Source organism: Mustelus asterias, chromosome 26 (genome assembly GCF_964213995.1).
Source record: "Mustelus asterias chromosome 26, sMusAst1.hap1.1, whole genome shotgun sequence".
Classification (NCBI taxonomy): Eukaryota; Metazoa; Chordata; class Chondrichthyes; order Carcharhiniformes; family Triakidae; genus Mustelus; species Mustelus asterias.
In genome coordinates, this window is record NC_135826.1 from 18,649,401 (window position 1) to 18,666,289 (window position 16,889).

Sequence of the window (16,889 nt, forward strand, 5' to 3'; positions counted from 1 at the left end):
CATCTGCTTAAATGTATTTCTATTTCACTGGCATTTCTGTGCATCCATATACCACTGGTGACCTGATGCATCTATGCCGTGGATTGAAGCAGGCTCAGGCTTACTGGGGTAGTCATCCTGGTTTCCTCATCTCCCTAATAGGCATGGGTAACTATCCTCAGGATCCTTCAGGCTACGGACCCACGCGTCCTTCTCAGACTTACGGTCAGGCTGAGCAGGGATATAGTGCAGCAGGTAGGTGTTGCATAGACTTTGAACTGCCTTGCTTCAACAAAGATGAGTAGCTTAAGTAGGATGTAGTCCTTGCACACTTGGTTTTTTTTAAAAATGGGAGCGTAGTGCTAATTCAGTTGAGCATTTGTTGTGCTGGTACAAGGATGATCTAATTTTGCAAAATTAAGTTGATTTTTCACACAAGTTGCTTTTTGCAAAGTTAATGGTGACTTTAGTTTGCATTTTTCCTCGAACGGTCATAACTTTTCTGTTCTATTTGTTTAATAGGTTATGGGCAAGATATGAGTGGTTTTGGCCAAGCCCCAGGTTTCTCGGATCCAAATCAGCCAGCTCCCTCATACGGAGGACCTTCAGCACCAGCACCTCCAGGGGCTCCACCATCCGCACCAGGTGGATTTGCCCGCGGTCAGAACCACAATGCTCAGGGGTTCCATCCTTACAGGCGTTAGAACCATGGCAGGGAAAAAATAAAGGAGTATATTCTGGAGTAAACTTGGCCAGAAATTCCTTAATTTTGTGACTCTTTTGTGACAATCACTTGATTAAATAACAAAAACAACAAAAAAAATTTAAAAGGAGTTTTGAAGGATACGCTGTGGGCTTTGGACTGCATTTTTTTTGAATTTATTCTCCTCTCTTCCCAACAGCACAAATGACCTCTTTGTGCTCCGAGTGTTGCAAGGTTTAGGAGAAATATTCTGCTGTACCATATAACTCTTGATTTCTTTTTTTGATTTGTTCCTTCCTCTGAGCCTTTGTTTTACCCGACTATACTTTTATGTTTAAAATTGAAACATTTGAACACAGACGTTGCAATTTTTAGGAGAAATTTTGTACTATTTACATCTGACTTATTTTTTAATTTAAGATGTAGATTTCCCTTGAGAATGGCTGTAGAATAAACTGCAAAATAAAGACAGATGACCCCTGGTTTAAATAAAGAGAGCACATTTCGTTTAAATTATCTGGTCTCTGACTGATTTGTATGCGTGTTTCAATAAGGATTCTATGTATGATATGCACCTGGAAATACTTCAGTAGAGACATTTTATTTTTTGATGTTTAAGTTGCTGCCTCTGAACTCAGCACAAACAAGGACGTGAATGAAAACACAGCCCACCCGACCCTGTAACTTGTTTGTTCCTGTCAACTTTCCTAAACAGCTTTTAAATCTCCGGGCCCAGATGGGCTACATCCTAGAGTTCTAAAGGAGATAGCTGAAGAAATAGTGGAGGCGTTAGTTATGATCTTTCAAAAGTCACTGGAGTCAGGGAAAGTCCCAGAGGATTGGAAAATCGCTGTTGTAACCCCACTGTTCAAGAAGGGAACAAGAAAAAAGATGGAAAATTATAGGCCAATTAGCCTAACCTCAGTTGTTGGCAAAATTCTAGAATCCATTGTTAAGGATGAGATTTCTAAATTCTTGGAAGTGCAGGGTCGGATTAAGACAAGTCAGCATGGATTTAGTAAGGGGAGGTCGTGCCTGACAAACCTGTTGGAGTTCTTTGAAGAGATAACAAATAGGTTAGACCAAGGAGAGCCAATGGATGTTATCTATCTTGACTTCCAAAAGGCCTTTGACAAGGTGCCTCACGGGAGACTGCTGAGTAAAATAAGGGCCCATGGTATTCGAGGCAAGGTACTAACATGGATTGACGATTGGCTGTCAGACAGAAGGCAGAGAGTTGGGATAAAAGGTTCTTTCTCAGAATGGCAACCGGTGACAAGTGGTGTCCCGCAGGGTTCAGTGTTGGGGCCACAGCTGTTCTCTTTATATATTAACGATCTAGATGACGGGACTGGGAGCATTCTGGCCAAGTTTGCCGATGATACAAAGATAGGTGGAGGGGCAGGTAGTATTGAGGAGGTGGGGAGGCTGCAGAAAGATTTAGACAGTTTAGGAGAGTGGTCCAAGAAGTGGCTGATGAAATTCAACGTGGGCAAGTGCGAGGTCGTACACTTTGGAAAAAAGAATAGAGGCATGGACTATTTTCTAAACGGTGACAAAATTCATAATGCTAAAGTGCAAAGGGACTTGGGAGTCCTAGTCCAGGATTCTCTAAAGGTAAACTTGCAGGTTGAGTCCGTAATTAAGAAAGCAAATGTAATGTTGTCATTTATCTCAAGAGGCTTGGAATACAAAAGCAGGGATGTACTTCTGAGGCTTTATAAAGCACTGGTTAGGCCCCATTTGGAGTACTGTGAGCAATTTTGGGCCCCACACCTCAGGAAGGACATACTGGCACTGGAGCGGGTCCAGCGGAGATTCACACGGATGATCCCAGGAATGGTAGGCCTGACATACGATGAACGTCTGAGGATCGTGGGATTATATTCATTGGAGTTTAGGAGGTTGAGGGGAGATCTGATAGAAACTTACAAGATAATGAACGGCTTAGATAGGATGGACGTAGGGAAGTTGTTTCCATTAACAGGGGAGACTAGGACGCGGGGGCACAGCCTTAGAATAAAAGGGAGTCACTTTAGAACAGAGATGAGGAGAAATTTCTTCAGCCAGAGAGTGGTGGGTCTGTGGAATTCATTGCCACAGAGGGCTGTGGAGGCCGAGACGTTGAGCGTCTTCAAGACAGAAATTGATAAATTCTTGATTTCTCGAGGAATTAAGGGCTATGGGGAGAGAGCGGGTAAATGGAGTTGAAATCAACCATGATTGAATGGTGGAGTGGACTCGATGGGCCGAATGGCCTTACTTCCGCTCCTATGTCTTATGGTCTTATGGTCTTATAGTTTTGTTCAGAAAGTTTTGCTCAAGTTGCTGTGAACCAGGGAGTTTGTCATGCAAATGCATTAACTCCAGGTTGGGAATAACTTCATGGATGTTGGTCTTTCCCAGAGTAGCTATTACTATATTGACCTTTACTCAGTCGTTGGTAGGTAGTATGGACTCATTCTGTCCTTGGGTGTGCTACTCTACCTGGGGTTGGCTTATAATCCAAATTCTGACTACTACAAAGAAAATTACAGCACAGGAACAGGCCCTTCGGCCCTCCAAGTCTGCACCGACTATGCTGCCCGACTTAACTAAAACCCCCTACCCTTCCGGGGCCCATATCCCTCTATTCCCATCCTATTCATGTTTTTGTCAAGACGTCCCTTAAAAGTCACTACCGTATTTGCTTCCACTACCTCCCCCGGCAACGAGTTCCAGGCACCCACTACCCTGTGGTATCCCTGGAATTTCTGATACATTCAGTACCATATGATAAGTGTCACAAAAAAATCAAATTAAACATATCTGCAGAGTAAAGAAAGGGCAGCATTGCACTAATGAGACACGTTTCCCAACATGCTTCACAATCAAATCATTATTTTAAGGTGCTGTTTTGAATTAAGCATACCATTTCAGTTATTGTGTGCAGCACATACAATTTTAGAATGATAAACTTGTTGTTTATCTTAGCTGTTTTTAGATGGTATTTGAGGAATAAATGGCATGACACAAAACTCCTAGATCTTTTATGGGACGTATAACCTCCTATTCATAGTCCCTATTCACTGCAATTTCGTCTATAATTACAACTTTGAAGTTGTGGCAATGATTCATGGGAACAATGTTTATTCCTAGTGGTTGAAACGAGGGAACATTTTGACAAGGTGATTGACCCTGCTGTGAAATTTCAGCATTTGGAGAGAAATTGCTGGAAAATCTCAGCAGGTCTGGCAGCATCTGTAAGGAGAGAAAAGAGCTGACGTTTCGAGTCCAGATGACACTTTGTCAAAGCTAAAAGGCATAGAAAGTGGGAGATATTTATACTGCAGGGTGAGGGGATGAAAGATGAGTCATGGCCACAGAGACCAAGGGAAAAGACTGCTAATGGCTGCCCACAGAGAGAATAAAGGGTGTGAATGGCAGAGAAGCTAAAATGAGAGGGTAAGCTGTGACAGATGAAGATGTTGGGGGATGGGACAAAGGTAAAATTTAGAAAAGGAGGAGTAACGGTAAGGGAAGGGGGATAAAGTAGGAAAGAGTGGTGGTGGGGTGGGAGAAAGAAAAATGAAGAAAGGCAAAAGGTAGAACAGTAAAAAAAAAACATTAAATAGAATGAAAACAAAAGGGTTGAGATGGAGTAGAGCAAATCACCTGAAGTTGTTGAATTCAATGTTGAGACCGGAAGGCTGTCAAGTGCCAAGCCGGAAGATGAGATGCTGTTCCTGCAGTTTGCATTGAGCTTCACAGAAACATTGCAGCAGGCCAACGATAGATGTGTGGGCATGGGAGCAGGATCGTGTGTTAAAACTGGCAAGCAACTGGAAGGTTAGGGTCCTGATTGCACACAGCCCAAAGGTGCTCAGCAAAGTGATCACCCAGTCTACGCTTGGTCTCTCCGGAAAGTGGCATCATCGGAACAAATGTGACGGAGACAAAGGAGCTGAGAGAAAGGGATGGAGTCCTTAAGGATGTAGAGTGTGAAGAACTGTAGCCCAGATAGCTATGGGAGCTAGTAGGCTTGTAATGGACACTGGTAGATAGTCTTGCCGGAAATGGAGACAGAAGGGTCAAGGAAGGGAAGTGTCTGATATGGACCAGGTGAAGGCAATGGCGGGGTGGAAACTGGAAGTGAAGTTGATGAATTTTTCGAGGTCTGGACGAGAGCATGAAATGGCACCAAAATAGTCATCGATGTACTGGTAAAGGAGTTGTGGGATTTGTTCCGATGATGTCACATTCCAAAGTGGTGCTTCTAATATATGCTCCTTTTTCCTCAACCATGGATTCCCATCTACAGTTGTCGACAGGGCTCTCAACAGTGTGTAGTCCATCTCCCACGCCATGACTCTCCCTCCCAGAACAAGGATAGAGTCCCCCTTGTTCTCACATTTCACCTCGCCAGTCTCTGCCTGCAAAGCATAATCCTCCGCCATTTTTGCCAATTCCAGCAAGATGCCACCACCAAACACATCTTCCTTTCACTCCCTATTCTGAATTGCCCCCACCTCTTTGATGCAGATGTAGGAGAGCTACTGAAGTTGGAATCCAACATAAAGAACAAAGAACAGCACAGGAGCGGGCCCTTCTGCTGACATAGATGCCTCTCAAATCTAATATTTTCTTGCCTCCAAATGGTCCATCTCCCGCTACGCCTATTCATGTATCTATCCAGATGCCACTTGAACATTATAGAATCTGCTTCCACCACCTCCTTTGGCAGCACGTTCCAGACATTCACCACCCTCTGAAAAACTTGCCCCTTAAATCTCTTAAACTTTCCCCCTTCTCACTCTATGTCCCTGAGTAATTGACCCTTCGACCCTGGGAAAAAGACTGACTATCCACTCTTTCCAAGCCTGTCATAGAATCCTACAGTACAGAACATTACAGCGCAGTACAGGCCCTTCGGCCCTCGATGTTGCGCCGACCAGTGGTACCAATCTAAAGCCCCTCTAATCTACACTATTCCAATATCATCCATATGTTTATCCAATAACCACTTGAAAGCTCTCAACGTTGACGAGTCCACCACTGCTGCAGGCAGGGCATTCCACGCCCTTACTACTCTCTGAGTAAAGAACCTACCTCTAACATCTATCCTATATCTCTCACCCCTCAATTTAAAGCTATGTCCCCTTATGCTAGCCAACACCATCCGAGGAGGCCATTGGCTCATGAAGTCTGCACTGACCACAATCCCACCCAGGCCCTTATCCTATAATCCCATGCATTTACCTTAGCTGGTCCCCTTTACACTAAAGGGCAATTTAACGTAGCCAATCCACCTAACCCACACATTTCTGGAATGTGAGGAAACCCATGCAGACACAGGGAAATGTGCAAACTCCACACGGACAGTGGCCCAAGCTGGGAATCGAACCCGGGTCCCTGGTGCTGAGGCAGCAGTGCTAACCACTGTGCCACCGTGTCGCTCATGTCATTATCTTGTAAGCCTCTATCAGGTTCCTCCAATGCTCCAATGAAAACAATCTAAATTTGTTCAATCTTCCGTCATAGTCCATATCCTCCAAACCAGGCAACATCCTGGTAAATCTCTTCTGCACCCTTTCCAATGCATCAACATCCTTCTGGTAGTGTGCTGACCAGAATTGTACACAATGCTCCAAATGCAGCCTACCCAAAGTCTTATACAGCTGCAACATGATCTTCCAATTCCTACACTCAATGCCCTGACCGATGAAGACAGGAAAAGTTTTAACAACATCAGGTTAAAGTCCAACAGATTTATTTGGTAGCAAATGCCCAAATAAACCTGTTGGACTTTAACCTGGTGTTGGTAAAACTCTTAGTGTGTTTACCCCAGTCCAACGCCGGCATCTCCACATCATGACAGATGAAGGCCAGCATGCCACAGGCCTTCTTGACCACCTTGTTCACCTGGGTTGCTATCTTCAGGGAACTGTGGATTTGCATGCCTAGATCCCTTTGTATGCTATATTTCTAAGGACTCTACCACTTACTGTATACTTTCCTTCTGCAGTAGACCTTCAAATCGCATCACCTCACATTTATCCGGGTTAAATTCCATCTGAAATCTTTCAGCCCAGGTCTCCAGACGATTTATATCCTCTGACAATCCTCCTCACTATCCACTACTACCCCAATTTTTGTATCATCTGCAAATTTACTAATCAGACTACTGACATTTTTCTCCAAATAATTTATTATATATTACATACAGGGGCCCCAGCACTGATCCTTGTGGAACATCGCTTGTCACAGACCTCCAGTTAGAAAAGTACCCTCCCACTGCTACTCTGCTTTCTATGCCCAAGCCAGTTTCATATCCATCTTACCAGCTCACCTCGGATCCCATATGTCTTCACCTTCTGTATCAGCCTGCCATGAGGAACCTTATCAAAGGCTTTACCAAAGTCCATGTATACAACATCCATTGCCCTGCCCTGGTCAATTTTTCTTGTCACTTCCTCCAAGAACTCAGTCAAGTTTGTGAGTCTCGACCTCCTCTTCACAAAATCATGCTGCCTATCACTAATAAGCCTATTCTCTTCCAGATGTGATACATCCTGTCCCTAAGAATCTTCTCCAATAATTTCCCCACCATTGGTGTGTAAGGCTCACAGGCCTGTAATTTTCCAGATTGTCGCTTCTGCCCTTCTTAAACAGAGGAACACTGTTAGCTACTCTCCAATCCTCTGGTACCTCACCCCTGAGTAAAGAGGATACAAAGATTTTGGCCAAGGCCTCAGCAATTTCCTCCCTCACCTCTCAGTATTCTGGGATAGACCCTATCTGGCCCTGGGACTTGACCACCTTAATGTTTTTCAAAACATCCAATACCTCCTCCCTTTTTATCCTAACATGTCCTGGAATGCCAACATCCTCCTTTCTACGTCCACCATATCCTTCTCCTTTGTGAATACTGATGCAAAGTACTCATTAAGGATCTCACCCACCTCATCTGGTTCCACACACAAATTCCCTCCACTGTCCTTGAGTGGACCTACCCTTTCCTTAACTGCCCTCTTCCTCCTTGTATGCACATAAAAAGCCTTGGGATTCTCCTTAATCCTGCCTGCCAAGGACATTTCATGGCCATTTTCTGCCCTCCTAAGTCCCTGTCTAAGCTCTTTCGTGCTACCTTTGTATTCCTAAAGAGTCTTATCCATTTTCAATTTCCTGCAATTTATGTATGCCTCCTTTTTTTTCACTTTTGCAACATAGACTGGGATTCCTTTAGTGTCAGGGGCAGAGTTTGTTCAGTGTGTCCAAGAGTGCTTCTTGAGGTAATATGTAGATAGTCCAATTTGGGAAGGGGCTATCTTAGACCTGGTTCTGGGAAACGAGCCCGGACAGGTGATTGATGTCTCAATGTGGGACCATTTTGGGGACTGTGATCACAATTCTATAAGTTTCAAGATACTTGTAGAAAAGAAGTAGTCCCAGTGTGAAAGTCCTAAACTGGGGGAAGACTAACTATGACAGTATTAGGCAGGAGCTAGGGAAGGTAGACTGGGTCACTCTGGTCACTAAAAGTGGCAACGCAGGTGGAGAAGGTAGTCAAGAAGGCATACGACATGCTTACCTTCATCGACTGGGGCATTGAGTTTAAAAATTGACAAGTCATGTTGCAGCTTTATAGAACCTTAGTTAGGCCGCACTTGGAATATGGTGTTCAATTCTGGTCGCCACACTACCAGAAGGATGTGGAGGCTTTGGAGAGGGTACAGAAAAGATTTACCAGGATGTGGCCTGCACGAAGGACATTAGCTATGAGGAGAGGTTGGAGAAACTTGGTTTGTTCTCACTGGAACGACGGAGGTTGAGGGGCGATCTGATAGAAGTCTACAAGATTCTGAGGGGCATGGACAGAGTGGATAGTCAGAAGCTTTTTCCCAGGGTGGAAGAGTCAATTACTCGGGGGCATAGATTTAAGGTGCTAGGGGCAAGGTTTAAAGGAGATGTACGAGGCAAGTGTTTTACACAGGGGGTGGTGGGTGCCTGGAACTCGCTGCCGGGGGAGAAAGTGGAAGCAGATACAACAGTGAGTTTTAAGTGACAAATACACGAATAGGATGGGAATAGAGGGATATGGTCGCTGGAAGGGTAGGGGGCTTTAGTTCAGTCAGGCAGCATGGTTGGTGCAGCCTTGGTGGGCCGAATGGCCTGTTCTTGTGCTGTAATTTTCTTTGTTCTTTGGGGGCGGCTGTTTGAGGGTAAATCCACATCCAATATTTGGGAGTTCTTTATAAGTCAGTTGTTAACAATAAAGGACAATTATGTCCCTGTGAAAATGAAGGATAAAGGTGGCACTAAAGGAATCCCAGTCTATGTTGCGGAAGTTAAAATCCTTGGAGAACGCTTACGGGCATTTGGCCTCTGATATTCGGGTAAGCGTTCTCCAAGGCGGCCTTCACGACACACGATGGCGCAGAGTCGCTGAGTAGAAGCTGATAGCCAAGTTCCGCACACATGAGGACGGCCTCAACCGGGATATTGGGTTCATGTCACACTATTTGTAATCCCCACAGCCTGCCTGGACCTGCAGAGTTTCACTGGCTGTCCTGTCTGGAGACAATAGACATCTGTTTAGCCTGTCTTGATGCTCTCTCCACTCACATTGTTTGTATCTTAAAGACTTGATTAGCTGTAAGTATTTGCATTCCAACCATTATTCATGTAAATTGAGTTTGTGTCTTTATATGCCCTGTTTGTGAACAGAATTCCCACTCACCTGAAGAAGGGGCTTGGGGCTCCGAAAGCTTGTGTGGCTTTTGTTACCAAATAAACCTGTTAGACTTTAAACTTCTTACTGTGTTACTAATGAACCAGAGTCTGTGCAGTGGGCCAGATGAGTATGCGCACGCGCATTGGCCGATCGGCCCCGCCCTCCCAGCCCCAGGCCCCGCCCTATTCAAACCCCGCGATATTTACCGCTGCGGAAACGCGATCTGTCCTTTGCACCGAGAGCGGCTGAAAATGGTGGGTGTTTGGAGATGGCGGCGCGGAGAGAGTCCAACACAATCCCTGTCCATCTGCTCTCACATTCACACCAGGGCTGTCGGGTCCACACTGAGATTGTAGAGCGGACTCTAAGCTGCAATATCCACCCGTTATTTCTCTTTTAGAGTTCACTTTTATATCAGTGGAGGCGGCTGCAGGTTTGGGTGGGCCTCAGGCTCAGGCGGATCAATGTGTCCCTTTGCGGCAGCGGCGCTTCCTCCTTCAAGTTTGGGAAAGGCTCATCTTTAAGCATGGACCCGGGTGCCTTTATATTTGTGAGGGTGGCGGGGCGGGGAGCTTCAGAGTCGGTGCCCGCGGTGACTTTAAATATCCGACCCAGAGCTGCCTTTGAAATGGTGGAGTTGGGTTTAAGGTGGGAATCCAGCCCCTGATGGGTTCACTGATTATAAACTAGAGTGAGATTCCCTTATGCTCCTGTGGTTATGATTACTCCATGTTATAATTTAATATCTTTTTTTAAACATGGGCTGACGAAGTGGAACAGAAAAGGACTTTTAAGGAAATTTGCTTATAGAGGTGTTGACTTGGACAATCTCCTCGACATGTCCTAGTAAGTTGCATTGTGTTAAATAACTTTTGTGCCTGTTTTATTTCTTGTCGTGTGGGGGGAAATCAGGCTGTTAAGGTGGATGATCAGCCACAAACATAATCACAGAATGCCTACAATGCAGAAGGAGGCCATTTGGCCCATCAAATCTGCACCAACTTTGATAGTATCTTGCCCAGGCCCCCTCCCCTGCTGTACGCCTGTAACCCCACACATTTACCATGGCTAATCCACCCAACCTACACATTGGGACAACTAGGGGCCAATCCAGTCAACTGGCCCATCTTTGGACTGGGGGAAACCCACACAGACATGGGGTGAATGTGCAAATTCTTGCAAAAATGGAGCTGGTTTAGACTGATTTCTGTTACACCAGACTAGTCTTGTTAATTTCACAATTAATTACAAAATTTAAATTGTTTTAAATTTGAAATACACCTATCTGTTGGAGAATGGACAGTAGTGTAAAGCAGTAATTTATACTTGTGAAACATAAATATGGGCCTATTTAAACTATTCAATGTGGTTGTAAGTTTATAAGATGTAAGTTGTAAAGTTTTTTAATAGATATGGGTGTGTCGGGAGAGGGTTATGGAAGCAAAGACAGAGCGGCTTTTCTTTCCTTCCCTAATTAGGTTGAAGTGAAACGTGCAGAGCCTCGTGACAGTAAAGGCCCAGGGCCTGGCCAGCCAGGAGCACCACAGTGGGGCAGATGCTTGCCAAATGCAGCTAATGGCTGGGGAGGTCAGCCCTCACAAGGCTGGCAACAGCAGAGTTGTGGTAGTCCACAAGGTAAATGGGTTGTTCATTCAAAACAAAACAAGAATGCGATTAAGTTGAATCTGATGAATTTGTATTTAATGTGCCATGTAAACTTCTCGTGGTGCTATTGAGTTCTATAGTTCTTGATAAATTTAGAATATGTAGTAAAACAACTTGGCTAATTTAAACTTTGGAAAGCTATTTAGCAGAAGCATTGCTGAAATGTTTTCCATTAGCATTTTTCAACAGCAATATCCATTTTAACAACTTGGATTTTCAATTGATGTAACCTCCACATGCAAAAATTGTTCACTTGAGTAGGTGACCTGCCTAGAAACAATCCATTGCCTCGCAACAGGTGCACACATGTATGCACATTACATTCAGGAGCTGTCTGTGATATTTGCATGTTTTCTGACCATTTCAATTAACCACCTCTTAGCTTGATCCCTTTGGTGTTTTTGTCCGAATCATAGAAACCCTACAGTACAGAAAGAGGCCATTCGGCCCATCGAGTCTGCACCGACCACAATCCCACCCAGCCCCACCCCCATATCCCTACACACTTAACCGCTAATCCCTCTAACCTACGCATCTCAGGACACTAAGGGCAATTTTTAGCATAGCCAATCAACCTAACCCGCACATCTTTGGACTGGGTGGAAACTGGGGCATTTGGAGGAAACCCACGCAGACACGAGGAGAATGTGCAAACTCCACACAGACAGTGACCCAAGCCGGGAATCGAACCCAGGTCCCTGGAGCTGTGAAGCAGCAGTGCTAACCACTGCTATTGTGCCGCCCGTCTGATGTTAGAAGATCTGTACATGCTTGTATAAAGTTGTGAACCCGTAATCTTGATTGAACTTGAAATGCAGTGCTTGAAGTTGACTACATTGTAGGTGCCAGCAACCCAAAATTTGAAATAAAATAACTAGTCCTTTTGTGGGACTGTACTTTGTGGCAGCTATTATTGCCTACAAAATGTGATTAGGTCAAAATTAAATGACTGGTTGTGCAAACGTGAATGTTTTGTTCTTAGCAGAGGTTGCATTGTTTCAGCTATGGTTGGCAGGCAGGTTATCTTTGCTGCTGGCTTAAAAGCTTGTATGTGGAGTGGAGGATCATAATGGAATATGGCCTCCTTTGTTAAATTTGTCTTGGCTCATAGGTCTGTACTAATTGTTGCAGTTAAGTAGCGTCCGAAGCATGAAGGTATTGTGAACTGACCACTCACAGGCCAGTGAGGATTCCTTATTTAGTATAGAGTGGATAGGATTGGCACAATCCACCTCCCTGCTCCTGGGCTTGGAGGATAGGCTGAAATGAGCCAAGTTCTTGCTCTTGATTGCTGATCTGATCACCTTGTTGGAAAATGCACCTGGGCATAATCTACTATGTTGCTGGAGACCCCCTTTGGCTCAGATGCTCTCTGTAACTCAAAGGATATTGTTGTAGAGGGAGTGCAACAAAGGTTCTCTAGACTTACTTGGGTTAGTGGAATTCTCTTACGAATAAGGATTGGGCAAACGGCCTGTATTTACCAGAGTTTCTCATTGAAATTTACAAAATACATCAAGAAATAGACTGGGAAGTTGCAAGTAAGATGGTTTCCTTGTTTGGGAAGTTGCAAGTAAGATGGTTTCCTTGTTTGGGAAGTTGCAAGTAAGATGGTTTCCTTGTTTGGGGAGTCTAGAACCAGGGGGCACAATGTCCAAATAAGAGGGAAGCCATTTAGGACCAAGATAAGGATGATATTACACAGGGATGTGAATCTTTGGAATTCTTTAGTCCAGAAGCCTGTGGAAGCTCAGTCATTGAGTGTGTTTAAGGTAGAGATTGTTAGATTTCTAATGAACAATAACAAGGGATCGTGAATGAAAGACATTGAAGTGTCCAATCAGCCATGATATTGAATGGCGGATCAGACCCAAGGGGCTGAATGGCCTACTCCTGTTCCTATGTTACACTGGCCTTGCTTAGATTCATAAGAACATAATAGGAGCAGGAGTAGGCCATCTAGCCCCTCGAGCCTGCCCTGCCATTCAATAAGATCATGGCTGATCTGAAGTGGATCAGTTCCACTTACCCGCCTGATCCCTATAACCCCTAATTCCCTTACTGATCAGGAAACCATCTATCCGTGATTTAAACATATTCAACGAGGTAGCCTCCACCACTTCAGCGGGCAGAGAATTCCAGAGATTCACCACCCTCTGAGAGAAGAAGTTCCTCCTCAACTCTGTCCTAAACTGACCCCCCTTCATTTTGAGGCTGTACCCTCTAGTTCTAGTTTCCTTTCTAAGTGGAAAGAATCTCTCCATCTCTACCCTATCCAGCCCCTTCATTATCTTATAGGTCTCTATAAGATCCCCCCTCAGCCTTCTAAATTCCAACGAATACAAACCCAATCTGCTCCTCATAATCAACACCCCTCATCTCTGGTATCAACCTGGTGAACCTTCTCTGCACTCCCTCCAAGGCCAATATATCTCGGGACTCAGACTTGCAGGTTTGTCCACAAGGAGCCCCTGTATGTCCAAAGTAATGGAACTTCATGTGAATGATGCTTGGTGTCTTGGAGAACACCAGGATGTCATTTATACCAAGGGATGTAAGAAATTTCTTTTTGCGTGTGGAGGTTGAACTTCAACTGAAAGAGGCTGCCTCAACATTGGAGGGGTTGGGATGTTAAATTATTTTTAATTGTGCGGCGCTTCCTGTCTCAAATCAAATGATGAAGTGAGAAATGCAAAGTTATCAGGTTCCTTAATTCTACAGCTTTTTCTTGTCTCTGGGAAGGGAAGAGTGCTGCCTTTTGTGTTGCCCACTTAATTCTTTTATGTAGATGAGTGAGGTGTCAAAAAAGGCATAAATTAACTTAAGCTGTTCCATGCGTCCTGTTGCTGTTGTACTTCAGGATATTGTGATTCAGCTGAAACACGCTTACTTCAGAATATCTGGAGATTGGATTGTCTAAACGGTGTTTATGAACTGATTGGGTGTACAAACCATTACGCTTGCTGGAATGTAGATTACTTCATGTTCAGTGCCGGTTGTAACAATATTCTTTCAGACCTTTGAGGAATAATTATAGTAACTGAACACAGGCTTTGTTTAACTGTTGTATGTTTTTCAGGTATGTGGGTGACATCTGGTCAACCAATGGGTAAGTTTTAATTTTTAAAGCTAATATGAATAATGCTTGGTATCATACTTAAGGGAAAAACAAATACCTGTTTACATTTTTGTCCTTTTTTTGTTTCAGGTGGGTATGGCCATCCCCCTCCTCCAGGAGGGAGGGGTGCCCCTCCGCAGCCTCCCCACTTTAATCCCTATGTAGTTCCACAGTCGCCTCCAGGAGGATTTGTGCCACCTCAGGGATTTGGACAAGGTTTTGGTGCACCTCCGCAATATGGTATGTTTCCACAGTACATGGAAAAATAAGTATGTTTTGTGTTGTAGGATTTTTAGTTGGGCATGGAGGGAAAAAGTTGCCTGTGACATTGCAAACAGAGCAGAAACATTGGGGTGTGTGGTCAAAGCAGTGTTTTTGATGGAGTTTAGAGAATATTTTTAAAATTTAGATACTGTTGTTATTAGGTCACTTAATTCTACAGTCCTCTTTGACTCTGTCGTCCAAGGTGTTCAATGTCTGTTAACCAATATTGAAAGAATGTCGCCATTGCTTAATCAGTGGAAGTTAGCTGGCTGTGCGGTACTTTCAATATTAGATGTTAACAATCCATTCTGACAAAGATACCATTGCCTAGCAGATGGAAAGGGAAGAGTGCTGCCTTTGTGTTGCTCACATCTTTTATATAGATGAGTGAGGTGTCAAAAAAGGCATAAATTAACTTAAGCTGTTCCATGCGTCCTGTTGCTGTTGTACTTCAGGATATTGTGATTCAGCTGAAACACAGTTACTTCAGAATATCTGGAGATTGGATTGTCGAAACGGTGTTTATGAATTGACTGGATGTATAAACCATTACCCTAGCTGGAATGTAGATTCCTTCATGTTCAGTGTCGGTTAGAACAATATTCCTTCAGACCGTTGAGTGATAATAACTGAACACAGGCTTTGTTTAACTGTTGTATGTGGATGACACCTGGTCAACCAATGGGTAAGTTTTAATTTTTAAAGCTAATATGAATTATGCTTGGTATCACGAGGGGGAAAAAAAACTGTTTGCATTCTTTTGTTTCAGATGGGTTTGGGTTTCGCCCTCTTCCAGGAGGGCAGGGTGCCCCTCCGCAGACTTCCCACTTAATCCCTATGTAGTTCCACAGCCATCTCCAGGAGGATTTGAATAGAGTTTTGGTGCACTTTTGCAATATGGTATGTTTCCACAGTACATGGAAAAATAAGCATGTTTTGTATTGTGTTGTAGGATTTTTGTGTGGAGGAAAAAAGTTGCCTGTCACATTGCAAACATAGCAGAAACATTGGGGTGTCTGGTTGAAGCAGTGTTTTTGAAATTTAGAGAATATAAATTTAGATACTGTTGTAAAGAAATTCATGTCGTGTTTAATTTTATGGTAGTCTACAAAGTAATACATTTTTAATTCTGTGGCATTTCCCCTCTCCAATCAAATTCATTAAGTGAGAAATGCAAAGTTGCCAGGTCCCTTAATTCTACAGTTCTCTTTGACTATTGTCCAAGGTGTTCAATGTCTGTTAACCAATATGGAAAGAATGTCACCATTGCTTAATCAGTGGAAGTTAGCTGGCTGTGCGGTACTTTCAATATTAGATGTTAATCCATTCTGACAAAGATACCATTGTGTAGCAGATGGAAAGGGAAGAGTGCTGCCTTTTGTGTTGCTCACATCTTTTATGTAGATGAGTGAGGTGTCAAAAAAGGCATAAATTAACTTGAGCTGTTCCATGCATCCTGTTGCTGTTGTACTTCAGGATATTGCGTTTCAGCTAAAACACAGTTACTTCAGAATATCTGTAGATTGGATTGTCTAAACCGGTGTTTATGAACTGATTGGGTGTACAAACCATTACTCTAGTTGGAATGTAGATTCCTTCATGTTCAGTGCCGGTTATAACAATATTCCTTCAGACCTTTGAGAAATAATTATAATAACTGAACAGGCTTTATTTAACTGTTATGTTTTTCACAAAAATGGGTGCCACCTGGTCAACCAATGGGTAAGTTTTAATTTTTAAAGCTAATATGAATAATGCTTTGTATCACACTTGAGGGGGGAAAAAAACAAACTTATCTGTTTACATTCTTGTTTCAGGTGGGTATGGGCCTCGCCCTCCTCCAGGAGGGAGCACTGCCCCTCCGCAGCCTCCCCATTTAATCTCTATGTAGTTCCACCGCTGCCTCCAGGAGGATTTGGACAGGGTTTTGGTGCACTTTCATAATATGGTATGTTTGCACAGTACAAGAAAAATAAGCATGTTTTGGATTGCGCTATAGGATTTTTAGTTAGATGTGTGACGGAAAAAAGTTGCCTGTTACATTGCAAACATATGGGGTGTCTGGTCAAAGCAGTGTTTTTGATGAAATTTAGAAATTCCTGTATCTGTTTAATTTTTCAGCATAATACAAAATGAGCTTGTTGCAGCGATAGCTTAATGGTGTGCAATATCTCCTCTGATGTTTTTAGTGTGAAAGATAATGTGTTGACACAGCAATTAAGCAATTCATTTTTAACTCTGACAGTGAGTCTGTGAAGGGGGAAATTATTAAAGTGACACCATGTTCAAAATAACTGATTAGAACACGATGACCATCTCTACCAACTTTTTGATTAGTGGCCTAACAGGGCAGCCTGTAGAAGCCTTGCTTTCCGGTCTTCAAAATGTATATTTTTTAAAAAGTCTCCTGAAAAATTAAGACCTTCTGTCAAACTATCTTATGGGCT

At 43.5% G+C, this 16,889-nt stretch overlaps 1 protein-coding gene, 1 long non-coding RNA gene and 3 other non-coding genes across 10 annotated transcripts in view; all 5 read left to right on the forward strand.

Moving 5' to 3' along the window:
• Window positions 1-16,889, forward strand: part of dazap1 (DAZ associated protein 1) — a 63,335-nt gene that overhangs the window by 45,055 nt on the left and 1,391 nt on the right. For 3 of the 6 annotated variants that reach the window (XM_078198225.1, XM_078198222.1, XM_078198224.1), the window contains one exon: window positions 502-1,198. In XM_078198225.1, the coding sequence (XP_078054351.1) occupies window positions 502-683 (182 nt within the window). In that variant the 3' untranslated portion in view covers window positions 684-1,198. Of the gene's footprint in view, window positions 1-141; window positions 235-501; window positions 1,199-15,211; window positions 15,343-16,259; window positions 16,391-16,889 lie in introns of those variants that run through there. The other 3 variants (XR_013495539.1, XM_078198223.1, XM_078198226.1) reach the window with 3 other exon arrangements.
• LOC144479496 (uncharacterized) lies at window positions 10,153-14,418 on the forward strand. Its single transcript, XR_013495540.1, has 4 exons — window positions 10,153-10,241; window positions 10,874-11,030; window positions 14,140-14,169; window positions 14,269-14,418. It is a non-coding gene; the product is annotated as an uncharacterized LOC144479496 (long non-coding RNA).
• LOC144479816 (small nucleolar RNA SNORA13) lies at window positions 13,813-13,946 on the forward strand. The gene has a single exon (XR_013495576.1). It is a non-coding gene; the product is annotated as a small nucleolar RNA SNORA13 (small nucleolar RNA).
• LOC144479814 (small nucleolar RNA SNORA13) lies at window positions 14,795-14,925 on the forward strand. The gene has a single exon (XR_013495574.1). It is a non-coding gene; the product is annotated as a small nucleolar RNA SNORA13 (small nucleolar RNA).
• On the forward strand, window positions 15,815-15,946 carry LOC144479817 (small nucleolar RNA SNORA13). Its single transcript, XR_013495577.1, has one exon. It is a non-coding gene; the product is annotated as a small nucleolar RNA SNORA13 (small nucleolar RNA).